Genomic DNA, 23448 nt, shown 5'->3' on the forward strand with positions numbered 1-23448 from the left:
AAAAAAAAAAAAAAAAAGAGAAGAAAAGAAAAGAAAAGAAAAGAAAACATACAAGCACGACATGTGAGCTCAAATATGAGATGAGATGTTGTACCCAAGGTGGTGAGAACCAGGGTATAGGAAAGGTCCATAAAGCCCTACCTATATTCATCCTTCAAGACAAGAACAAGGACAATAATCCTCTTCTCTTCTCTTCTAATACCCAAAAAAAAATCATCTTCTATCAACCAAGACCAAAGCAAAATAAGGAAAGTTCAAGATGGCCCGCAACAGCAGCAACAATCTTTGTTGAAGACTAAGAGTACGTTTCCCTCTTTCCCTTTTTTTCATTTCTTCATTCTACACAACTCAATTCCTCGTTTCAAGCCTTAGGATGAGGAAGAGAATCAACTAAGAAAACACAGCTGATGCCATCACCCTCCGCGGCAATATCATGGCCCAGGAGCGTCGTGTCTGCGCCCACTGCGGAAAGCACTCTGGCCTCGATGACCTAGTCCACAATGCTCTCGCAGTGGGTATCCACAGTCACGACTTCATGCTTGATGTCTTGCAGCATGGACCGAAGAATCCTAGTCCGTCTCATAACCTGTTCTGCTCGAACTGCGGGGAGCAGCATGATGGGACTTGTATCTGGATCCCTAGCCTCCCATGGTAATGAACCTGGGTAGTGTTTGGTACTACTGCTGTTGTTATTGTTATTATTATTATTGTTGTTGTTGATATTGTTGTTGTTTTTCTGGATTATATAGCGATGCAATGAGAGTGTTGTTCAAGAAAGGACTTCAATGTAGAGGTTCGCTATCCATATTTCAGTAATTTGAAGCATGATAAAAGATTCACGGCCATGATATAATATACTATAACACATGTTAAAAGACGCAGGAATCGTCATTCCATTTTATTAGAGAAATCGAAAAGTCAAGCTTCTCCACGGAGAAGTAAGCCACCCAGTTCCATAGTATAACCCCTCATGAAGAAACGCCAAAAAACACCAGAGACAAGGCTTCATGTCTGGATGCTCATGTTTCCATGGCATCGCCCGCATCCGACTCGCCAACTACAACTCCCAGTAGCTTGGCATATGGTACCGTTACCCGCTGAAGATCTCGGTGTTTGCCTGGACAATGTTCGCATCAGTATGAGACCCATTAATACGTCCCAGGGAGGTTAGAAGCTTACCCAGTGCCAGAATGACCTCCTTCAATAACACCTCTCGCGGCCAGCCACAGAGGGTCTCTGAACTTTCTCGCCAGTTTCGGTCTTCCTGTTCGTTCTCCTGCAGGCGCCGGGCAGTTCCAGTCTCATCTTCTTCAAACAACCCGCCAATTAAGCCCTTTAGCAATTCCTCCACCTTCATCTTGAGGCCCTCTGCTCCTATCCGCTTGGCGTACATCGAGAGGTACAGCCGGAACTCCTCCTTGGCTCCGAGGGACAATGCTGCCGCAAGTCTGTTTTCCAGATGGGCAATAGATACGCTCGATTCGAAACTCTCGTAGCCCTCGCGGGAGAGAAGTACCTTGATCAACCGTTGGAGGAAGTATGCGCGTCCGCGGAGTAGCGTCTCGCTGGTCGTGTTGCGTTCCAAGAATGGAATAATTCCGGCTGACACCGCAGCCTTTGCGTCCTTGTCTTTTTGCGCTTCAGCAGTCTGGAGATTGCCCACCGGCGCTTCGGTGGTGTTCCAGTACTGACTGCCGACAGCCCACCAGGGCTCTGAGATCCGCTGCCACGTAAACATGGAAGGCGAATAAGAGTAACCCTCCCCATTCGACATGGCGACCACGATTCGGCCTTCGGAATTGATCCGTGCGTTAGTGATTGCCGGCGCGGCTGAGGGGTGTGCGCCCAGCATGTGGATTGCCGCATCCAGTGCCGGTTGAAGGGAAATAGGCGGATGAGGAGAAGAAAGGTGTTTAACATTCCAGACATAGCACATCCCAACGGCTGATATGCAAAGGATCCATGGCCCATTGCATTCCAAGATTACCGGCTGTGCCTCAAGCACGAGCGCACTGACAAGACGACGACCGGCTGGAGTCCAGATGTAGACTGACCCGTCTTCACAGGCCGCAGCCCACATGCTCTGATTGCCAGTCACGAGAAGGACCGTCCGTGGAAGGAAATCTTGCCACAGGGGCTGCTCCCCTCGGAAGAGTGTGAGCCGCACCGGCTCCCGATCTGCTGCGCGGCCAGTCAGGCTAGCGGCGGACGGGTTGCGAGCTTCAAAGACAACGTCAACGCGGGATTTATTGGACTCTCCTGACGCACTTGGTGGTTCAGTCGGTTTCCCATTAGGATCAATGGCTCGAAGGATCTGGTTTCGGACTTTTGGCACGGCTAGTCGTACCTGGCTCATGGCCATACAAGGATTCGTCACCGCAGGTCGAATAAACTCTGGTGTCGGTTGTTGACCGGCAGGGGCGGGTTGCGGTCGTGCAGGGAGAAGGCCATCTAGAGTGTTCGTAAGAAGAGGGGTAGCACCATTCTGACTTGCCAATGCGACGCGCTTTTCCACATGCCCATCATCGTCCTCCTCCAGCTGCGCGAGCTTGCGCTTATTCCCAAAGAGCAGCGTGGCGAGGCCCCCCTTGGGTAAACCGTCGAAGGGCTTAGAGAGATCGACAATAGACTGAGGTGTATCGGCCTTCACTTGGCTGCTAACCGAGGCCATCAAACGAGCCTGAGGCAGGGAGGACTCAGCTGCACCTGCGCCAGATACCAAAAGAGGGGCAATACGCTTCTTGCCGTCCTTAGTGTAAGTAGGGCGCTGCTTCAATCTCTCAAGTTTTGCTTGATACGGATCCGGCTTCTCCGGTTCTGGAGCCGACGGCGTTGAGGTCCCGTTTGGCTGGTTCTTCGGCGTATCTGGGGCGGGAGATGATGCCCGTGCAGGGGTTGGGGCATTAGAAGGTAGAGGCGCGGGCTTTCCGTTGGTTAGATTATCGGCCTGGTCATCACCCATCAGGGCACCCATTCGTCCTTCGACATCTTTGATCTCGCCAGCCTTGCTCTTTTCCTCAAGTAGCAATCCATCCGGAGTCTCTGTGATACCGGCGCCTCTTCTGTTAGTGCCGAATTTGGTAAGCGACTTCTCGTTCTCCTCCATAGCTGTTGCATATCCCAGATCACCGTCCTCAAACCGGACTGCAAGTATCGTGCCATCCAGTGCTGTTGCATAAAGGCATTTTCCGTCGGGACTCCAAGCCAGATCAGATAGAGATTTGGCGGCAAGCTCCTGAGCAACCACAATCGGCCTTGGGTTACTGGTGATCCAGATGCTAAGGGACTTATCTCCTCCAGCACAAGCAATGACGGTCACTAGGTTTTGTGCACCATGTTGACTATCCATCGCTTGTTTGTCAACCGGCTGACTGGCATACAGTCGCGGAGAAAATGCACACACTTCCACAGGAGCTTCGTGTCCGATCAGGTTTATGTCCCCATCCCAGGATCCACGGTTGATTATCGCGACGGAACTGACCGGTCCGTTGACGGCATTTGCAGCGGCGATGTGCATACCATCCGGCGACCATGAACATCGACGGAAATAAGCAGTTAGAGGGGAGTTGGCGAAAGGTGCGGAAATGGTCTGTTCAAGGACGAAATTGTTCATCTGATCATGAGCGGTCGAGTTCGGAGCAGGAGAGGTGAAACGGAAGATTCGGACGGTGCGATCATCGCTTGCCGTAGCAAAATACTTGTTAGCTGGATCGAAAGTTATCCCTTTGACATGACTCTGGTGTATGGAAATCGTCTTCAGCTTTTCAAATGTATGCCCTGACCACACTACCACCTTAGAATCCAATCCGACAGACACCAGGATAGAAGAGTCGTAGGACCAGCCCAAGTCTTGAACGTCATTATCGTGGCCTATCAATCTCCGGACCGTGCGCCAGTTTTCCACAGGAGGTGCCTCGTTCGACCCTATGTACAACGTATCAGCCGCCGCTTCTAACCCGAACGAGCCATGAGACTCGAAAGCAGCACCCACCAAATGTTGTAGCATGCGACGGAGGATTCGCATCCAGCGTGTAAATACAAACAATCTTATCGTCCGCCCCTGATGCAAGGTACTTCCCGTTTGGCGAGAACCGAACTGTATGAATCGTACCGGAGTGGTTGCTCATCGACGCCAGCTGCTTTGGCTTACTAGCAACGGCAGGGTCATCCGTATTGCAGATAGCTTCCGTCGACCATATCCGAACGTATCCATCTATTTGATTCGAAAGAAGTCAATACCAGTCCAATCGAGCGGTCTGCGGCGGAGGGGTAACGTAGGGCACGGAAAACCAACCTCCAGCAGCTGTAACTAAACGACTTCCATCGGGCGACACATCGCAACTGTAAACCTCGAAATCCTTCCTCTCACCTGTAAGGCAACGGGGAAAAGGTGTTAGCTATTTCGACTCAGCAATGTAAATTTGTATCCCATCGGTCTCGAAAGAGGGCACGGTGGTGAATAAAACGCTGAAAATATGTAGACAGATTGGTGAATACCTCCGTGCGTCAGCCAAACGGGTTTTATGATATGCATCGCAACAACTGTGCTGCTTTCTTTTTATCCTGTACGAATCCCTTGTGCGCAGGATCATAGGAAAGTTGACGTGAATAAAGGATAGCTTATTTGGGGCATCGCAAAGCAACCGCGTCCACAATCATCGGATCCGAGGTGTCCTTTCTGAGCTAGAAGGGTGGGACCCGATAGACTTGGTATAAGAAGATTGTCTCTCCGGTTCAGGAGATAAAGTCCAGTAACGCGAACAATGGAGTGCGCGCCGATCTTCAGAAAAGTCGCGATCTCCCGAAGGAGTAAAGCGGCAGGCCGGGTGATCCGTGCTTTGCTTTCTCCGCCTGGGGATCCTCAGGCACTTCCTTTACTGGTGCCTGATCACTACCTTACTGAACTATTCAATCACACAGGAATCGATTTCTCAACCCACTCGTCTACTATACATGACACTTCGGTTGAACAGAGATCACACTCTCCTCAAATAACTCGACGATACGCTAAACAGGCAATGACCACAAGCTTTTCCCAAGGTGCTTATTCCAAGCACATCCTAAAGAAATGTCGGGCAATGAAAAATAAATAACTGAAGAGGGGTGATAATAAAGGTACAGTGTGGTAGGGATAGGTATTTCGTACACATCCGAAAAATAATCGTAAAAAAGGACTAGAGGTAGCAGTGGATAAGAAAGAGGTCAGAGAAGGGCGTTAGGCCTGTAGAGGGAAATAGTACAGTCCATCAATCCAAATTATCTCCTCTGCTGGCTAGCCTCATTAAAGCCATCGAGTACCTCCTCTGCGACATTTTCATGAGTGGTCTCCTCGACTTCCGCTTTTACCTCATGGTCTAGTTCAGATGCTTTGTCTGAGGTGTTGTGGGAAGCCTGGTCCTGAATGGGTTCCACTCCCAGGGTCTTCGCGGCAATGTTGTGCGCTTGGCCCTGGTTGACATTCTTGTAGATAGCCATGGCACTCGCAACCATTGAACTCATATCACCAACGTTTCCGGGCACGACAACCGAAGTGCCCTCCTTAGCCAAGTTGGAGAAAGCGTCTACATACTTCTCCGCCACACTCAGGCTAAGAGCTCCATGGGCATTCTCCTTATCAGCCGCGATAGACTTGGCGACGGCGTCAATACCCCTCGCCGTAGCCTGTGCCTTCAGCAAGATCGCTTCCGCCTCACCAGTGGCACGGTTGATCTGTTCTTGCCGCATAGCCTCCGAAGCCAGGATCACGGACTGCTTCCGACCCTCAGCGATGTTGATCGCACTCTGCCGTTGACCCTCGGAGTCGAGGATCTCCGCCCGCTTCGACCGCTCAGCCGTAACCTGGCGATGCATGGCTGCGACAACGCCCTCCGGTGCATGGATATCTCTAATCTCATAACGAAGACAAACAACACCCCAGTCCTGTGCCGCCTCATTGATAGCCTGCGTGATGTTGGTATTTAACGTCGCGCGCTCCTTCAGAACGTGGTCGAGTGTAAGCTGGCCGATCTCCGAACGCATAGTCGTCTGAGCAAGTTGGGAAATGGCATATTCCGCATCCTCCACACCGTAGCTATCATGGTCAAAAGCCATATGTCAGCCTAGCTCCAACTCCACAACCCCACACTGAGAGGCGCAAAGAAAACTCACCTCGCCTTATACGCGTCGAACACTCTCGTATACAGCACACCATCCAGCTCTAGTGTGACGTTATCCGCCGTAATAGCATTTTGACTCGGGATCTCGATGGCCGATTCCTTCAAGCTCTTGACATAGGCAATCCGATCAATGAATGGAATCAGAAGCGCAAGACCGGGCTCCAAGATCCGGTGAAATTTTCCCATCCGCTCCACGATCCATGCTGTCTGTTGAGGGACGAATCGAATAACCGTGTTCATGGGGAGCGCAGAGCGATTGGAGAAGTAGGTAGGGGGTCCCCCAGATTGCGACCCAGCCCCAAAGTTCAGCAGTGATTCGGGGGCAAGGCTCCGGGGTGTGGAAGAAACATTTCGTCGTCGAACGCTATTCAAGTTATTCGTAGCTGTGAGTGCGGAGACAGGAAGACGAGGGTTCTGGAGTAAACGGGGCGTGATGGCGTTGGGGGAGGACCGGAGCAGCCTCGACGACTGCCTAGATGCCACATCCATTGTGATAGGCAGGAATATTTGAATTGGTCCCTACAGGGCAATGATTGGGTGTCAAGACGGTTGGACGCTGGAAACCAGTCTGGGGGCCTTCGGATGAAGCTGAAGCTACGGGTCAACTTGCGGGAATCCGTGCCTGAGGCATATACTATGCTGAGTCATCGTATACAATCAAACCGTGACGATTGGAACCTTCTACCAGTATGTGCCGTCATAGTAATTGCAAGGAAGTTCTTGTACGTCTTAAACATTATCTTAGTAATACAGATATTCACGTCAAGGGAGTGTCTCTCCTGGATAGTTGTGAATGAAACTGCGAACAGTCCGGTATAACTAACAACAGTTGCTATCGCTGGCAGCGTCAAATATATTTCTACTAGTACTCAACCATCAAGCAAACTCGCAGGAACTTACATCTTACTATCAGCGGCGAAAAGGGATCTGCAGGGTCCTACAGGTAGACACAAGGATATTAGAAGCGTATACTATGTGCGTTGTTATATAGAGCTCCAGGTGATTGGGTAAATGGCGACGCCCTGCAACCTGATAGCCTCGGCTACCATACGACTGGTCAAAGAGCTACAAAGCCTCAACTGGTCATTTACTGCGGGGTACTCCGTACAGCAAAGTAACTTGCTTCACCGAGGAATATTCCGGAGGTAGTACAACATAGCTGCAGCGTAATGACATAGGAAAAAGCACTGTTTTAGATGTAAAAAAACAGATATTGATATACAAACGGGAATGCTATAGGACCTCGACATCGTAAGGCAAGTCTTGCAGTAACGAATCTCGAATTAAAGCCCAAATTAAACTGTTTTCCCTTACCCAAACTACACCAAACCGACAAATGCAAGGGAATATCAAGAATAAAGAGAATACTATGCAATGGATATCACATTACCATCCGAGATACTGAGACCCCTTTTCCGTTTGAAGTGAAACCCGTCGCGCCCAACAATATAAACAGGTGAAAGTTAGAAACTCATGAGAAGAGATGCCGTGAACCGTGCGAAAATAATGGCTGCGTGGACCGAGTACTCGTTGCAATGTGTTTGTCTCCTTTGTAACTCCGTAGGGCCCCATAATGAAGCAAGAATAGTCTTTTTTTTTTGTCTTTTGCTGGTTTTTTCTTCCATTCATACTAGAATAATCAAGAAACATTATCGCATATTAGAAAGAATCCGGATGAACAATCTATGGTCGTGGGAAAGAAGTTCAGCCCGGCGCACCACAGAAGCAAGCATCAAATGGAAACTGCAGAAGATACTGCCCAGTAAAACATGCCCGGACTCCAGAATTTTAGAAACCTCCCATGACTAAAGCAAAATGGGGAACTAGAAGGGGGAAAAAAAAAGGGAAGAAAAAAAAGCCGAGACGGAATGCGCATATATCAACCCACTTCGCTGGAAGATCGTCATCGGCGATTCGACAAGCGTAAATGCAAAAGCTGACAGATAGTAATGCAAGTCATGATGAACCACGAGAAAACATAGATGGTCAATAAAGGAAAAAAGAAACGAACAAAATCACTTTTCCAGCTCGGCTCTTAGGCTAACACCCAGAATACAGTCGATCTTTCTGCGATTTCCGGTAACGAGAGATCAACTCTGCCAGGCCGAACGTAAGGTCTGTAGGACTCCGCGCACTCCCCGACACTTGGAAATCTCTTTGCCACCTAGATCAACAAGGTCGCAGATGACCCCATCAGGTAAAACCCCATTGCTCGACAGAAAAAGAACCGTAAAAGTAATCAATCTGTTGAAACCGTTGCTGACGTCTCGTGCAATATCATCAAACGCTAGACTCTTAAATTCATTGTACATTTGTGCTTTGAAATTTTGGACCAAGAAATGCGACCAGAATTGGTACGGAACATCCATATCACGGTCACCGTGGCGAGTTACCGTTAAAACTTCGTTCGTCAAGAACTCGTCCTCGAAAAAAAAAAAAAAAAAAGAAAGAAAGAAAGAAAAGAATTATTGGATTCGTCGGAAAAATCGGAGGATGTAAACTCAAGCTGAGTGTTGTTCCCCTCTCCCAGTAAGTCGGCAGTTAAACTTCAGTACTATTCTGGGAGACCTTCAACAATGGTTGAAATAGAACTCATATCCTGACGGCAAGTGGATTAGCAACAGCAGAAACCAGCGTTTAACTGCAATACAAACCTTGAGAATTCGACCTCCGAGATGCTGGGAGAAGTGGAAAGCTTGCAAAGGAAATAAGCTAGTTCGCCGGCTGTTCGGAAGGTGTTAACTAATGCATGACAAGCAAGAAAGAGGGTGGGGAGTATGTGATTGTAGTGAACTAGAATGGCATAATATACCGACTACAATCGGCAAATTTTCGACTAGGCTGTGGGGATAGGCATCGTAGGGGATTCTTACAGTTGCAGCTTCATTTTGGGGTTCCACGGCCTTGGAAGGCGAAAACTCTGGTGCGGCGGAAGACAATGCCGTCTTCGAGACTGGAGCTTCGCCAGTTCCATTGACAATTGGTGCCGATCCGTTAACTGCGCCATCGACATGATTCTGCGCCGCTGTAGTCTCATCCGACTTGCTAGGTCCGTCGTGCTGAGCGGTGGGTTCGCGCTGGTCAATAGGAAGGACCCACTGATCCCACTTCTCTCTCGGGCGCAGCCTATCAATGCCATCTTCATTCTGCACATAATCAACATTTCTCAGTTGGCGGGAGACGTGGCGAAGAAGTTCGAAGTCTTCGGTCAGAGTCTTGATACGCTTGAAACCAGCAATGAAGGCCAATGGGACGTAGCCCTGAGAGTCCATATGTCTCCGAAGGAACAAATCCTTGCACAAGTTATCCACGGAGAAGTAGTACTCAAGCTGCATCGAGATCATGCTCATAAGGGAGAAGGGCTCCATATATTGCTGGTAGGGGACAGCCGTCATGGGGCCAGGGTGTACTGGCTGGTAGCCATACATGGTGTTGATGTCTGTAGGGAAAGGATAGACACCATACATGGAACCAGAGTTTGGCAAGGAAGGCGACCTCAAAGACATCCTGTGGCCTCCGGAGCTATGCTGTTGTGACCGGCGCTCACCGAAGCCAAAGGACTTGGGGTGCATGAAACCATTATGAGACATATGGTTGTTAGGATAGTGAGAGTTCTGAGAGCCGCTGAAACCGCCACGGCCACGGTGAGAGCCACGACCTCTGTCGGCACGCGATTCGCGGGGAATGTCCTTATCTTTGCGATCATGGAAGCCACCAAATTCTGCCGACTTGGAGCCGTTTTCGAAGCGACGTTCGTGGGAGGAGCCTGAGCGAGGGTTAGCCTGTGAATCCACAGGCAAGTGGGGGTTCTTGGAGTTGTGATCGCCGCCCTTGTGCGTAGCGTCGTGATTCCTGGAGAATCCCTTGCCTTCACGATGATGACGGAAGCTATCACCTCCGTGGCCATGCTTACCGGCTGGCGGGATGTTGGCATTGTCACTGCCCTTGGGTCCACGGTTGCGGTCCGTTGCTTGATTCTTGCGGGAGTCTCCCATTCCAGCATCGGCGCTGTTGGATCGCCTGGACGGGGCTGGAAGGGAGTTCGCACGAGCCGAGTTGGGCTCGTTTCTTCCCCTCTCACCGGGCGCAGCCTGCTTGGTGGCAGAGCCTTGAGCTACCTGACCAGCAGTAGCCTTATCCGCAGCTGCGGCAGAACCATGAGTTCCGTTGCGGGCGCCGTCCCTTCCAGCACGGGGAGCTCTTCCACCGCGGCGGGCAGCAGAAGGAAGAGGAGTAGTAAAAACAGCAGTAGGCACGTAAGGGACTGGGGTCCACTTCTCTTTGCCAGAGGGGCGGATAACAGGGCTCTTGTCAGACTTCTTCTTCTCCTCACCCTGGGCACTTTGAGGGGTGGGCCACAAAGCGGCATCTCCCACAGGAGGGAGAGATGCAGCATCATCGCGTCCTTTGGATCTTCTGTCCTTGGCACCTTCCACATCTCCTCCCTTCTTCTTTGAGCCAGCCTTTGACTGGTCCTGTTGAGCATCTCCGGAGACCGAAGAAGTCGCAGAACCGGTCTTAGAAGTGCCAGTCTTGCCAGCAGGGCCAGCGGGCTTCGAGGCAATGGCCTTAGCCTTGGCTTCCTGAGCCTCTTTCCTCTGATGCCAGATATTCACTGCAGGAAGAGGAGCAGCCTTGAGCTCTTTGGGTGGCTCGCTCTTCTCCTTCTCGGCAGACTTCTCTTTAGCATTCTCAGTTCCATTGCTTTGCTTGTCAGTTGCCGAGGCCTGGGACTGCTTATCCCATGTGGATTCGGAAGTGCCGTTCGGTGTATTTGAGCCCTCGTCATCTTTCGGTAACGTCGAGGTTGAAGAAGTGCCTAGGCTAGGGGAGGAAGTTCCTGACACATCGGCCTTGGAGCTTTCGACAGCCGTGGGTTCCAAATCCTTCTCGGAGTTGGCAGGAGCCTTTTCTGCTTCCTGAGACTCCTCCGTCTTCACAGGCTCAGTGTTTCCAGCTTCAGGAGTGCTCGCAGCCTGCTCCTCTAGTTTCGAGCCTTGGTTCGGTTCTGCTGTCTTCGCTGACGGTTGTGCGGGGGCGACGCCCTTAGCAGCTTGGGCATAAGAAAACGTAGCAGCCATTGTTTTTGGTATTGAAAAGGTCTAAAATATCCGTTGAAGAAAGTAAATGAGGGGACTCAAGTTCTGCCAGAGAACGGGGGCCTTGAATGGCAACTCCGATCAAGAAAACCTGGTCAGGCCAACTAAGGCGAAACAGATCTGACACCGATAGTTATTAGAAGAATCAACTTCCGCCTTCTTACTACCCCACCAAACTGCAACTTCCTGTCACAGGAGATCACTCCTACTGGGTATGCAATTCGTGGAACTGTCCGATTAACCGGTCAGGAAAGAACGAGGATGTTCTTCGTTATCGCAGAGAGTAGAGCGTAGAGATTGATGCGTTTCACTTGGGTATACAAAGCCACCTACAAGACGAATCGCATCGGTATGGCTGTGTTTAACTTTTTTTTTTTTTTTTTTCAGGCCGGTTCGGTTCGTTTTCAAGGTCGACTTGAATGACGTCCGAGACGAGTAAACCGTCGTACGAAGGGTATAAACCTCGACAGGAGAACGGTGTCTATAGTTGCAGAATTCGAATAATAAGCACGATGTCTTCGTGCGTAGGTTCGTCAAATGCTGCAAACCAACATAAAACTCACTCAGTTTGTGCGGCTCGAAATTCGGTCCGTCGGCAAATTCAAAAGCCTTGCAGATGCGAATTACACCAGCTGAACAGTTGGAACGTAACAGAATGGAGACGATTTACGTCGGAAGGCGAGAGGACCTCGTTGGCGTTGCCCCTTGTGAAGCGTAGAAAAGCGCGATTTTGCACGTGGGCGTCGACGCTAACGGAATAATTTTGGGGAGCTCGACTTCGAGAGTGAGATAAACCCTGCGAGGGAAGAGTTGTAAGAACAAAGCAAGAGAAGAAAGGTTGGAAACTGCAAACGAGAAACTTCGAGGTAGAACTCGTGCGGAGAAAGGTTAAAAAAATTCAAGGGAGTAACCGGTCAATGTACCCTAGAAAGCAAAACCTCCCGCGAAATGCAGGACGTGGGAACAAGAAGATCGGATAACGGAAGATGAGCACTAGAAGTGTGAGCACAACCTCACTACAGACAGTACTACACCACCAACAGTATGACGGTCGATGACGAAGTTGGAGGGAGAATGAAGGGTAGACAACACCCAGAAGTGTGTTTAAGAGGGGAGAAGAGGGGAGGGGAGGAGGGGGGGGGAAACGAAAATGGGCAAAAGAGAAGTAAAGGGAAAAGAAAGAAGGAGGAGAGGAAATAGAACAATGTGTGAGAAAGTAGGAAATTAACAAAAAAAAAAAAATAACAATAATAATTTAGAGGGCCGTGGAAGAAAAGCCGAAGGAAAATACAAGTTTGAAAGTAATATTGTGGACAAAAAAAAAAAAGTTTCCCAAAGTATTTTCCCGCGTCTAAAGATGGGGTTCGTCACTTGTTAGTGGTTACTACTCTGTACAGTCGCAAAGAGAGGGACAGTAAAAAAAAAAAAAAAAAAGGGAAAAAAATGAAAACTTGTAATTGTAATCGGTGTCTCCCGTACGTCCGTTTGTTCCTCTTACCTTAGGCACTGTCTTTTAGTGGACTTCAGGGCTTCTGTGGGGGGGGCATGAACCACCGTTTTCGCTGCCTAGAAATGTGAAAAGAAAAAAAGGAGAGCAAAAAGACAGAAAAAAAAAAGGACCTTGTTCATGAATCTCTGGTCCAACATTCTCTGCATCTCACCTTTCCCTTTTATATCCCTCGACTTACAGGAAAGTATATAATGCGCAGGACTATACTGTGTCAAGGTAAAGTATGTAGGTATCAATGATTACAATGTATTTCCATGAGCAACAATCTTATCGGCTGGACTTTTACCGTTTGTAGTAAGAACAACGAATGTACTGCGCCAGATCTTTTTTTTTTTTTTTGCTCGATAGATACCCTGGACAAAAAAGGTCATTCTTCCCTGTTCAATGATTGTGAACCAAGCACTACGCGAGCACATTGCCGAGATGTCTATAGATCCGCGCTTCCCCCTCCATACCTTAATTTCGAGACGGTCACAATCTTGGTACGTGCATCTTCTTCCACCAAATAAGCCCAACGTCAAGTATAGAGATCATAATATGTCCCTTACTGCGCCAATTCTAGCCGCCAAACCAGTCATCTTTGGATATGCAAGATAAGCGTTACAGCTTGATAGGACCGCAGGTGATCAACCCAACCAAAAGCAAAGAATGCAGAACCAACCGTAGCCGACTAATAATTAACGAAACGGTCTACTCAAAGTACAATTGAAGCGACTTGAGTGACACAGGCGTATCGCGCAATATGATGGAGGGGCTTATGGAGGGGTAGCCTGTGATCAATGAGTGGGTTATTATACCCAGAGAAGAACCCCTCTAGGTGCTAGCCATGTATGTAACTATACACTTTGGGGGAAAAACGCCCTGTATCATTGGAAAGACGTTGGTCGTACAGCAGAACAATTAAATTCTAACAACGACTTTCAGTGATGTCATGTGCCTGGATTCTAGAGAGCGATAATATATGGGACGCTACTTCTTGTTCTAGAGTATTTCTCGAAATCAATGATCCCGATATCTACAATACATATACCGGATGTGCGGAGTATATAGAATGCTGATCATTTTTTTTTAAAAAAAAACTCTGACATTTTACTTTTTGTTCCTGTTTCCCCTTTCCTATTTTATTAAACTTTATTTCCATTCTTTGTTGTTCTTAATGCTAGGTATGCGACAGGAGAATCAGGAGTCATACCAGTACATGAATACGTACTCCTACCTGAGGCATGCATATAAAGGCACAGTCGGTTCTTGAATGTAATGAGTTTACATACCAGTGGGGCACCTGTCAAAGCAAGTCTAACAATATTACAAGCCCGGACAACCACAGGCACAGCGAACCATAGCAACCAACAATTCATACAAATGGGTGAATCGAGTTGAGATTCTCTCGAATACACTTGACTAAATTCACCCCTCCGCGCTCCCCCATGGCTTGCCAATTACGTACTACAAATTAGCAGATATGGGGACATTGTAAAATAGTACTCACGTGCGGTGAATCCATGACAATGACCGGTTTCTGTAAAACCACCCATGTTTTAATCGTGCCGGGTAACTGAATCGCTTTTCCCCTCGAAACATGGTTTCAACATTAAATTTCTTCATCCCATTACCATAAGTGGTGTATGTATCCGTCACACATCTTCAAACAGATCTTATGCTCAATCCCTAACTTAATCAAAATATTTGTCTGGTCTGGTTTAGCGTTGATACTTGCAGAAAGTGATAGGCTATGTGCTTCTTAATATACCAGTAATTCAGAAACCAATCTAAATGATACAGCAGCTCCGTACTGGACTAATTATATACAGATCGGTATATTCGGAAGGCCCAGGAAACCCACACGTGATACATGAACGCATTTGTATGCGCTTCCGGCGTATGCCGTGGGGATGAAGGTTTCTGTTCCTCACATCCCACTGCATAACCCATGCACCAATGGCAGTAGCCGTAGATGCCGAGGCGGAAGAACGAGGTTCCTTGCTCTCGCTACTTTACCTATGCGGTTAGCCAGTTCAAAGGAGGGAAAATGGGAATTCTGAACGGTCGCTTAGCGCAAGGTTATTAGGGCTGAGGCTCGGGGTCAAAGGGGATATGGTTCGGAATTCTTCGGATCCGCTGTTTTCAATGGGCTTTGCGGCCGAAAGGTCCGGGATATCACATGATCGATATTTGTGGAGATTGGATTAGTCAAATCTTGATGGTCTGGATTCTATTTCCGGAATGCCGATAGGTCAGATTGTTGGAGGAGAGGGATATCAATTAGGCATTGCGATTATTATGGATATACATGGTTCTGTATGTATCGTATCGTGCAGTCATTACATAAGTCACGTCGTCAATCACTACCAATGTCTCACACCGATCAACACCTGTTCATTGGGGTCCAATTCGATGGATGTCAGCGAGCCGGTGACCAGTCCCAGACGCGTGAGGACCTGCCACACCAGTTTGCGCTTTAGGTTCTCACGCACCGGAACCTTCTCGAGAGCATCCATTCCATTGAAGTACTTAATGTAGACAGGCCACAAGTCCTTCATTGCGGTTCGAAGCCCTGCATGTTCCGGGTCGTTCTCGTCGATGTTAGCTCGTCCTTTCAGAGAGAACCTGGGGTGTTTGGGGAATCGCGAAACGATCTCATCGAGCCACCGAGACTCTAGTGGTGGGGCACGATGGGGGAATAGAATCAACGATGCCGTTTTCAGGGAGGTGTCTTGGTCTAGTAGTGAGTGCGAGAGGTGTAGTCTGCTGTCAGGTTTATACCGGCCAGGCATTGGCGTTTCCTCCCCGCTATCCTGGCTTGCGAGAGAGGACGATGAAGACGAGCTAGCATCGTCATCGTCATTCTCTGATGTGTCGCCACCGTGTTTGCTCTTGTCTGAGAGTATGGATGATCCTTGTTTGCTTAGGTATTTGTCCACTTCCTCGCGTCGAAGAGCCCTCTCCACTGCCATTTTAATCTCTGGAGACACCTTGACTCGCGCAAACGTTCGGAGTTGAGTCACCCATCCTCCCCGTAATAACCATGCTAGGATCGCAAAATAGGCCTCTTTATGGTCTTTACTCGGAATAAAGCTTCCGTAGGGTCTAGGCGTGCCACTCAAGGCCGACAACATCTTCGGTAGACTGGGAAGGGTTGGAAACGCTAATTGGTATGCGGCGGTAGCTACTTCTAGTTTGCTGAGGTCACAGTTCGGAGAGACAAAATACACATCCCGCTGGTGGAGTGGTGGGATGGCGCGTGCTCGCCTCCAGTACACTAGATGGCTCGCCAACATCTGAATGGTGGAAAGCGGTATTCCTGACAAAGCAGATATCTGGGCAAATGATTTCGTCGGCCTGGAACATCGGATATAGTGAGCAAGGGCGGGAGCTAGAGCACCCCCTGACGCTTCTACATCCTTGAGGATTGTCGCTTCGTCACTAAGCAATAGTAACGCAAAGTGTTTAGCTAGCACATGATGCGGAGCAGTGTTTTCATCAGCGGTGGGGTCGTCAGCGGGGGTAACGCTATCTGCTGTTGTAAGCCAGAGACCTGGGTACGCTTTGTCGCTTGGCCCAGGGAGATAAGGCGTTGAGGTAAGAGGTGGGATTTGAAGCGAAATAGATACGTCCGGGCTCAGCGAAACGGAGGCGATCTTGGACGCTGAAATGTTACTGTAAACTGTGTAAATTGCCCTTGCCAGGGAGGAATGGTGGATGAGTTCCGAGTAGAGCGTATTGACAGACGTCCCTGTAATCATTAGCGCCAGAGCTCTAGTTGAAGCTAATCAAAAACCCAGCAACCTACTTGTCTCTTTCGCTTTTTCCTTGATATGCGAAATATGCTGAGCCTCCCGCCAGACGTAGTCCGTTCGCGCCTGCTCCCACTTCAGTGCTTTAGCAAACTTCTTGATGATATTATCGTAGATCTCTCGGATGCGCATGGAGTACTCCAACAGCGGAGGGTCCAATACGAAGACCACATTGAACATGGTCATCGAATCCTTATCGTCACCATCCAACAATTCACTTAGCGTCCTTGAACTCCTAATGCTTCCCATCGATGCCCGTTGAGATTCTGATGCCGTCATCGTATGCGGGCTCAAAGTCTCTGTTGAAGCAGCGATAGCCTCATCGGCATCCTCGCGCGCATCATCCGGTGTTTCATTATGACCCAGTTCGCCTCCTTCCCACTCCGGTTTGGTTTTCTTCTTCTTCCTTCGCTGTTTCCTCCAAGTCCCATCCTCTCGAACAAAGACCGGCCACCCAACAAATGCCAGATCATTAATTCCGACCTCAAACCGCCGCTTATGCCACGACCGAGACGGACTCAGCAACTTCTCCCAAACATCAGCCTGCAATCCAAGCAACGACTCCCACGGTGGCCGGAGCCCCCCTCCTGAGGCCCCCGCCCCATCCTCTTGTCTATCCGACCCAGCCCCGGGATCTTCCTCGACGTCCGAATTGCCCCCACGCTTCCGCAACCCGCGACCCGAACCTATGGACCCAGCACGCTGCGAATCTCCCCCAGGCGAAGCAGCTATGGAACCGTGATCATCGAGGCCAAAATTGCTCCACCGTCGCGAAGCCGACAAGGCGCTCCCGGCGAGATGTGTGGTGCTCGCATTCTGACTCTGGGCATGCGACTCCTCCTCGTCTTCATCGGACGTCGTCCCAGACTCTTCGCTGGAACTGGAATCGTTGCTCTTGGCGGATTTGGCGCGTGAGGGGCGGCGGCCTTTGGGTGCTGCGCGGAGCCCGTTCTCACTGAGGGGGTTGGGGGGATAATGGAACACGAAGCGAGGGCCGGCGCGGGAGCGCACGATTAAGATAATCGCGACCAGACAGGGGTCTGGCGGTCGTGCGATTGACGACATTCGTTGAGCTACGAGTTTAGGTGTGAGGGTTTGGGGATGTGGTGTTAGTTTGCAACTTTAATAAAGCTAAGGTAATGGATGCGCTCATTGGGTTTGCCCGTCCGCTGGACCCCCAATTTGGGCTTTCCCCGCATGGGCTCGCGTCAACTGGTTGATCTACATTGCGTAACTTATCACCTCCAATACATGTCTGTTTTGAAACTTTATGACTTTATCCTATTTGAGTGGACGTATTGTACAAATGAAACTAGATATATACACAACCCGGCAACGCCCAAGAGAACAGAAGATATCTAAACATCATACATGGTATCATACAACTGCACCAAGCTTGGACAACATCACGACTTCTCATTGGCATTCTTGTTTTCCTTGTCGAAGATAAGTCCCAGATTCTTGAAGTCGTCTGGTGCCATCAAGTTCCTAAACCAGACGTCTGTTAGCAACCATCCATAAACAGGCCCAGACGAGATTGCCCGTACTTATCCATCCGACAAGCCAGATATCCCTTAGCCAACTTCCGGCACTCCTCATCGTTGACACCGCGCTGGGACTTGATACATTTCAGGTAACCGGCGATGAGGTGTTTGCATTCGCCTAATTCAATTAGATATTAGCACCGTCATGCTTTCTCGGTTTCGAAATGATCGACGGTAACTTCATCGAGACTTCGGCGGGTCGGAAGATCGAAATCGAGATGTTGGACGGACGTCGGATCGATTGCAGAATTAGGGAACCATACCTTCATGGTCAAGCGGGAAACTACCGCGCTCGGGACTGCATAGCAAGTTAGCCTTCAACTTTTGAAACCATAGCTTCATGGATGATATTGCATTACTTAATGCGCCAGGGAGAATGAGGGAATATAGGGAACTCACGGGGTGGGCTTGGTGGGAGTGACGCCACTGCCTGGACTTCCGAAACCCATTGTGATTTTTTCTTGTATTCGAACGGGGGAACCACGAGGAAAGAATGAAGTAACTGAGAAACGATCGAACTGACAAATTGAAGGTGTGGAAATAATACGGCCACGGGAATTGATGGTCTGGATTGGGAAAATGGCGCCGTCGGTCTCCGACTACGATTGAAACAAACGGTGCAAACTCACCTATTCTCATGGATGGAATGGATACGATTTCAGACACGATGTAAGTTGTAATTCGGAATACACAACCTGCAAGTGTCGTAATGAAGCTGTTTGTATTTTATGGTACATAGGTTGGGCTAGATGAGAGTACCTTGCATGTTAGGTATGCTACAACTGTACTTTTGTACCGAAATCTACTACAGTTGAACCCATATCTGCCGCACAGCCTCTGCCTCCCCTGTCTTCTGTAGAATGCATGTATGCTAGCCAGGGGGACCTTGTAAAAGACATATTCCGGGGAATGCAGGAATTTTGCTCCAATCCAGGTACTGTGAATATTTTATTCAGGTAAAGGATCTTCCTTACTAGGCGACCTCAACAAGTGTACTCCGTACGGAGTATATTGAGTTATATCTGCTGCACTATCCTGCTTTGGGACGCTCAGAGATTTTACGGCGAATTATATTGAACTCTACCGTGACTACAATATCCAATACTGCACAAATGGCATGCTACAGAGAAAGATAAGGTTCACAATGCAAGAATTGTATTGGGGTATCATAATAACTAAGCCACATCCATTTTCATAACCTGCGTTTAGCTGTTAGCCAAGCACATAGCACATATTCATGTGATAAAAGGCAGATAGTGTGGTGATATCAGTTCTCCAAGGTGAAATTTTTTTCTTCAATGATGTTCAGTAAGAACACAGCGAAATATTTGTTGTTCATCATAGGAAAGCCGGGGTAAGAGGATCGAAGTGTACTCACACTTTGGATTTAGTTTGGTTACTCGGCTACAGTAGCAAAAGTTCCTACATCACGAAACGAGTCAGCACATATCAAGAAAGTGTTATGTGTGATTCAGCAGTGTGATGTGTCAACAATAGTCAGGCTAATAAATGTTAGCGTCATGATACTTGTACACAATAGCATATCTGAACTCACCTCATTAAATCAGAATTTTTGTACAATGTTCATACCATGCAGAGCATGGATCACACAGTGTGAATAATAAGATTCATCATATAAAGTTGACTGGTTTGGGGTGTGCACAATAGAACCAACAGAAAAATGGGACAATACCTGAAGACTTGTTAGTATATTGCAAGTCTCCTGAATCGTAACCAAAGAAGGATAAGCCGAAATCTCAGGTGACGAGTTCTCAACAAGTAGTACACCGTCCTACACCCGCAAAGTTTGTACGCTTCGCTTTTGATGGATGCAGGTAGATGTATACGTTATGTCCGCCCGTTCGTTCATGGTTTCTTCATTGGAATCGAACAAGAAAATGGAAGAGATTTATTTACCTATTGACAATTCTGTTAGTCAATGATCATGCAAGTTAAACTTGGTTGATAGCAGCAAAAGATGTAAAGGATGTCAGACAAGGCTGAAACTTGAGTTAAACACGAATTCCACATGGTGATTAAGTTTGAGGAATGCCATAGCGTGTCATAGCGTCATCATTCGAGAAAAGAAAAAAAAAATAAAAATAAAAAAGGAGAAAAGTCTTGTCGCATACCTTTAACATGACTATGGAGAACCTTCGAAGAGAAAATGAAGTCAGGTCATACACAAACTTCTATATCCTAGCATAGGACGTTAGCAGGTATTCATACACACAACACCATGGATGCAAGTCATGGTTGCTGCAATGATCAGAGTAATTCTAGAGACTTGGAATAGGTCCTTCACGTTTCTTCGGCCATGGATATTCCTGTTAAAGGAATTCATCCTGCGAAAAGTGCTGCATAAAGTGGGAGTAAGAAAGAAATATGTCAACTCACTTTTTGATATATAGATGGATTGTACACTTCACAAGACAATCTCAAGTACGCAAGACCATGACTTGTGACTTGAGACGTCAAGGTAATGTTCAATCCATCTTGTTGTTGTCGCTGAGATGTAAAGCTGGGAAAGTTCAAAGAAAAAATTGTTGTGGGTGGGACGAAGTTTTATAGGTGGAGAGCTTGGACCAACGGTAAGCGGGTTTGACCGAAAGCGTTGTTTGCTGCAAAGACAAACACAACAATTTCCTACCCTAACAATTAGATTTAACAACACATCCATCGAGATCATACTATCTTTCACTAGTATTATGGAAAAAAGCAAGTACGGACGGGTCAATTGTTTTACTAAGTAGTATAATGAGAGAATTGGGCCAGAGCGACTGCCTATGTATGGATCTGAAGCCTAATCCTGACGACATCATTGACAACGCTAGTCATTACAGTCAGTTGTCGCATAAGAGTTTTCCTAGCAAGATTGATTAGGAATAGGTGATTGCGTAGAAATGGGGTTCTAGGACTAGCTAGAAGCAATGGCAGAAACACTCTGTATTGCATGATAGCTTTCTTCCCAGTTCTAGCCTGTTACATTATCAGTGTGCTAATTGCGGAGCTGCTTTCTTGGTTCACCGCGACGTCATACTATCCACTGACGGTAATAACATTGGGTGCGTCAACTTGACGTCGATTGGTAGGTTAATCCTCCTATTAAAGTGAACCTTCTTTATTAGACCTGCTCCAGTATGAAATATATATAGAGGGCATTGCCTCTTTGTCGGCTGTAGAACAACTGGAATTCAAGTTCATCAAATCATTCAAGACACACACACCTACATCTTTTCAGAACAAAATGACTACGTTCAAGCTCAACACCGGTGCAGAAATCCCTGCCATTGGTTTTGGCACCTGGCAGGATGCCGAGGCGCAAGAAGATGCCGTGGCTGAAGCCATTAAAGCCGGATATCGTCACATTGACACTGCCCGAATGTGAGTTCATGATCGACAGCTTTGCGAATGGTATCCAGTGCTGACAATCGATAGCTACGGAACCGAAAAGGCTGTAGGAAAAGCCATCAAGAAGAGTGGTGTGCCCCGTAAGGAGCTTTTCATCACGACCAAGCTCTGGAATAACAAGCACCACCCCGATGACGTCGCCCAAGCCCTTCAGGATTCGCTCAACGATCTGGATCTAGAATATGTCGACCTTTTCTTGATGCATTGGCCTGTAGCATGGAAGCGAGGAGATGAGCTCTTCCCTAAGGAGAATGGAAAGCCGGCTGTTATAGATGTTGACTTCGTTGATGTAAGCCTCCACATCAGCAACGTTCTAAATTGCAAAGCTGTATAACTGACTGCATACAACAGACCTACAAAGCAATGGAAAAGTTGCTGTCCTCCGGAAAGGTCAAAGCAATTGGCGTTTCGAACTTCTCCAAGGCTGACATGGAGCATCTGCTTAAGAACACTTCGGTCGTGCCCGCAGCGCATCAGCTAGAAGGCCACCCATGGCTGCAGCAGCGTTCCTTCGTCGACTGGCACAAAGAAAAAGGCATCCATGTCACCCACTACTCTCCCTTCGGAAACCAGAATGAGCTCTACAGCCGTGAAGGTACTATTGGCAAGTTGATTGATGACCCGGTACTGGTAGAGATTGGCAACAAGTACAACAAGAGTTCAGCTCAGGTTGCCCTTGGTAAGTGCTGCGTTCTGTGACCTCGATAATACTTGTGGAATATGCTAACCATTTCTTGTAGCTTGGGGTGTTACGCAGGGTCACTCGGTGCTTCCTAAGTCCAAGACCCCCTCAAGAATCAGGGATAACTTGGCAGGAGACTTCAAGCTGAGCGAGGAAGATATGCAGAAGATCCATGGAATTGACAGGAAACTTCGTTTCAACGACAGTAGCGCTGACTTCGGTCGGGACTTCTTCTCCGACTTGGATGGAAAGAAATAAGCTGTTAGGGTACCAAACATCAAGCTTTTAAGAACGATTGAATGACTACCATTATGACACTACCAATATAATTGATTAATGCAAATCCTGGTTGCTATATAAAACTCTGACTAATGTCATCTTGTTCTTATCATCCTTCTATCAAGCTTGCCTAAGCCCAAGCTTCGAACTATACAAGCACTGTAAATCGGCTTTGATACGGCCTGCCATATCAAAATGATTTCCGTAGGTGTTTCCATAGAAATCTAAGACTTCTTTCAAAAGGTGTTCCACACTCTGAACTTCCATAGCTGCACATGCACCTATAGCCAATTTGTGCTCGCCTTCTTCCATGAATACCAAAGCTAGCTCGTCCACCGCGCGCATGGTGTCTGGGTGGCGGCGGCCCCACCGTTCAGTATAGATAGCAATAACATCCTCCAGCAAACTACGTGCTACGCTGAATTTGCCATGTTAGATATTGGCCTTTCCAAGATTTAGTTTGGAGGACAGTATGATTGGATGAGATTCGCCCAACCCAACACTCCTCTTTGGCTGTCAAGAATGTGGAAGAAGATATCAGTTGCTGCAGCTACCGCGCCTTTTCCGAGAAGAACATCGCCCATTTCATTCAATATACAAATATAATGCTGCATCCGTTCATCCTTCGTCAGAATATTTTGGTCTGGCTTTGCGTCGAGCGAAGTGAGCTGCTGCATTGCGTAAGTTTTCTTCAGCTTCTTCTAGCCTTCCAATCATCATCAATGCCACAGACTTGTTGTACAAGGTAGACATTGATATGTCAGGTGATAGCCCTCCAAACTGGCTCCTCAAGTTTCATGACCTTTCAAATGTGTGCAGCGCGAGGTCAAATTTACGCTGGTTGATATAGACCAAGCCAAGATAAGTGAAGAAGTCTGCTAATAACTCGGCCTCAGGTACAGTGAGTGTCTTCTGATCGAGCGCCTTTTCAATCATCCGATAAATTAGTGATGCTTGGTCAGACAGACCAGCAT

At 48.0% G+C, this 23448-nt stretch overlaps 8 protein-coding genes across 8 annotated transcripts; 2 read left to right on the forward strand and 6 right to left on the reverse strand.

The window, feature by feature from the left end:
• The first annotated feature begins 47 nt into the window (after positions 1 to 47).
• Positions 48 to 777, forward strand: BDV27DRAFT_125319 (uncharacterized protein). Its single transcript, XM_032066295.1, has 2 exons — positions 48 to 301; positions 405 to 777. Exon 2 carries the CDS (start codon positions 434 to 436, stop codon positions 653 to 655), a length of 222 nt encoding a protein of 73 aa, XP_031929426.1. The 5' UTR covers positions 48 to 301; positions 405 to 433; the 3' UTR covers positions 656 to 777.
• Positions 778 to 780: 3 nt separating this feature from the next.
• Positions 781 to 4757, reverse strand: hir1 (putative histone transcription regulator Hir1). Its single transcript, XM_032077960.1, has 5 exons — positions 4498 to 4757; positions 4295 to 4369; positions 3992 to 4213; positions 1180 to 3924; positions 781 to 1117 (listed from the first exon to the last, which is right to left on the reverse strand). Exons 1-5 carry the CDS (start codon positions 4532 to 4534, stop codon positions 1020 to 1022), a joined length of 3177 nt encoding a protein of 1058 aa, XP_031929427.1. The 5' UTR covers positions 4535 to 4757; the 3' UTR covers positions 781 to 1019.
• A 417-nt stretch (positions 4758 to 5174) lies between these two features.
• BDV27DRAFT_92464 (SPFH domain-containing protein) lies at positions 5175 to 6711 on the reverse strand. Its single transcript, XM_032077961.1, has 2 exons — positions 6148 to 6711; positions 5175 to 6070 (listed from the first exon to the last, which is right to left on the reverse strand). The coding sequence occupies exons 1-2, from the start codon at positions 6642 to 6644 to the stop codon at positions 5257 to 5259; spliced, it is 1311 nt and encodes a 436-aa protein (XP_031929428.1). The 5' UTR covers positions 6645 to 6711; the 3' UTR covers positions 5175 to 5256.
• Positions 6712 to 8867: 2156 nt separating this feature from the next.
• BDV27DRAFT_143644 (La domain family) lies at positions 8868 to 11236 on the reverse strand (the record flags this gene model as incomplete). Its single annotated transcript, XM_032070139.1, has 2 exons — positions 8868 to 8897; positions 9029 to 11236. The coding sequence occupies 2 exons, from the start codon at positions 11234 to 11236 to the stop codon at positions 8868 to 8870; spliced, it is 2238 nt and encodes a 745-aa protein (XP_031929429.1).
• A 3466-nt stretch (positions 11237 to 14702) lies between these two features.
• On the reverse strand, positions 14703 to 17643 carry BDV27DRAFT_125328 (nitrogen permease regulator 3 family protein). The gene is made up of 2 exons (XM_032066296.1): positions 16555 to 17643; positions 14703 to 16497 (listed from the first exon to the last, which is right to left on the reverse strand). Exons 1-2 carry the CDS (start codon positions 17621 to 17623, stop codon positions 15110 to 15112), a joined length of 2457 nt encoding a protein of 818 aa, XP_031929430.1. The 5' UTR covers positions 17624 to 17643; the 3' UTR covers positions 14703 to 15109.
• A 173-nt stretch (positions 17644 to 17816) lies between these two features.
• On the reverse strand, positions 17817 to 18882 carry BDV27DRAFT_125329 (coiled-coil-helix-coiled-coil-helix domain-containing protein). The gene is made up of 4 exons (XM_032066297.1): positions 18502 to 18882; positions 18366 to 18400; positions 18106 to 18220; positions 17817 to 18046 (listed from the first exon to the last, which is right to left on the reverse strand). Exons 1-4 carry the CDS (start codon positions 18549 to 18551, stop codon positions 17965 to 17967), a joined length of 282 nt encoding a protein of 93 aa, XP_031929431.1. The 5' UTR covers positions 18552 to 18882; the 3' UTR covers positions 17817 to 17964.
• A 2376-nt stretch (positions 18883 to 21258) lies between these two features.
• BDV27DRAFT_125333 (aldo/keto reductase) lies at positions 21259 to 22557 on the forward strand. The gene is made up of 4 exons (XM_032066298.1): positions 21259 to 21486; positions 21541 to 21802; positions 21865 to 22192; positions 22254 to 22557. The coding sequence occupies exons 1-4, from the start codon at positions 21350 to 21352 to the stop codon at positions 22451 to 22453; spliced, it is 927 nt and encodes a 308-aa protein (XP_031929432.1). The 5' UTR covers positions 21259 to 21349; the 3' UTR covers positions 22454 to 22557.
• Positions 22558 to 22594: 37 nt separating this feature from the next.
• BDV27DRAFT_155967 (uncharacterized protein) lies at positions 22595 to 23151 on the reverse strand (the record flags this gene model as incomplete). The annotated part of the gene is made up of 2 exons (XM_032072243.1): positions 22595 to 22892; positions 22976 to 23151. 2 exons carry the CDS (start codon positions 23149 to 23151, stop codon positions 22595 to 22597), a joined length of 474 nt encoding a protein of 157 aa, XP_031929433.1.
• Positions 23152 to 23448: the final 297 nt, after the last annotated feature.

The sequence above is a fragment of the Aspergillus caelatus genome (assembly GCF_009193585.1).
Source record: "Aspergillus caelatus strain CBS 763.97 unplaced genomic scaffold BDV27scaffold_52, whole genome shotgun sequence".
NCBI classification, from domain to species: Eukaryota; Fungi; Ascomycota; class Eurotiomycetes; order Eurotiales; family Aspergillaceae; genus Aspergillus; species Aspergillus caelatus.

Bases quoted from the DNA above. Each gene is read 5' to 3' on its own strand.
- BDV27DRAFT_125319 (XM_032066295.1), top strand. From the start codon at position 434: ATGGCCCAGGAGCGTCGTGTCTGCGCCCACTGCGGAAAGCACTCTGGC.
- hir1 (XM_032077960.1), bottom strand. From the start codon at position 4,534: ATGCATATCATAAAACCCGTTTGGCTGACGCACGGAG. The intron at 4,370-4,497 runs GTATTCACCAAT...GTTGCCTTACAG, and splicing joins CGTTTGGCTGACGCACGGAG to GTGAGAGGAAGGATTTCGAG. The intron at 3,925-3,991 runs GTGGGTGCTGCT...CGTTGTACATAG, and splicing joins GTCGCATGCTACAACATTTG to GGTCGAACGAGGCACCTCCT.
- BDV27DRAFT_92464 (XM_032077961.1), bottom strand. From the start codon at position 6,644: ATGGATGTGGCATCTAGGCAGTCGTCGAGGCTGCTCCGGTCCTCCCCC. The intron at 6,071-6,147 runs GTGAGTTTTCTT...TGACCATGATAG, and splicing joins TTCGACGCGTATAAGGCGAG to CTACGGTGTGGAGGATGCGG.
- BDV27DRAFT_125328 (XM_032066296.1), bottom strand. From the start codon at position 17,623: ATGTCGTCAATCGCACGACCGCCAGACCCCTGTCTGGTCGCGATTATC. The intron at 16,498-16,554 runs GTAGGTTGCTGG...TAATGATTACAG, and splicing joins GGAAAAAGCGAAAGAGACAA to GGACGTCTGTCAATACGCTC.
- BDV27DRAFT_125329 (XM_032066297.1), bottom strand. From the start codon at position 18,551: ATGGGTTTCGGAAGTCCAGGCAGTGGCGTCACTCCCACCAAGCCCACC. The intron at 18,401-18,501 runs GTGAGTTCCCTA...CTTGCTATGCAG, and splicing joins ACTCCCACCAAGCCCACCCC to TCCCGAGCGCGGTAGTTTCC. The intron at 18,047-18,105 runs GTACGGGCAATC...CGTCTGGTTTAG, and splicing joins CTGGCTTGTCGGATGGATAA to GAACTTGATGGCACCAGACG.
- BDV27DRAFT_125333 (XM_032066298.1), top strand. From the start codon at position 21,350: ATGACTACGTTCAAGCTCAACACCGGTGCAGAAATCCCTGCCATTGGT. The intron at 21,487-21,540 runs GTGAGTTCATGA...GACAATCGATAG, and splicing joins CACATTGACACTGCCCGAAT to CTACGGAACCGAAAAGGCTG. The intron at 21,803-21,864 runs GTAAGCCTCCAC...TGCATACAACAG, and splicing joins TAGATGTTGACTTCGTTGAT to ACCTACAAAGCAATGGAAAA.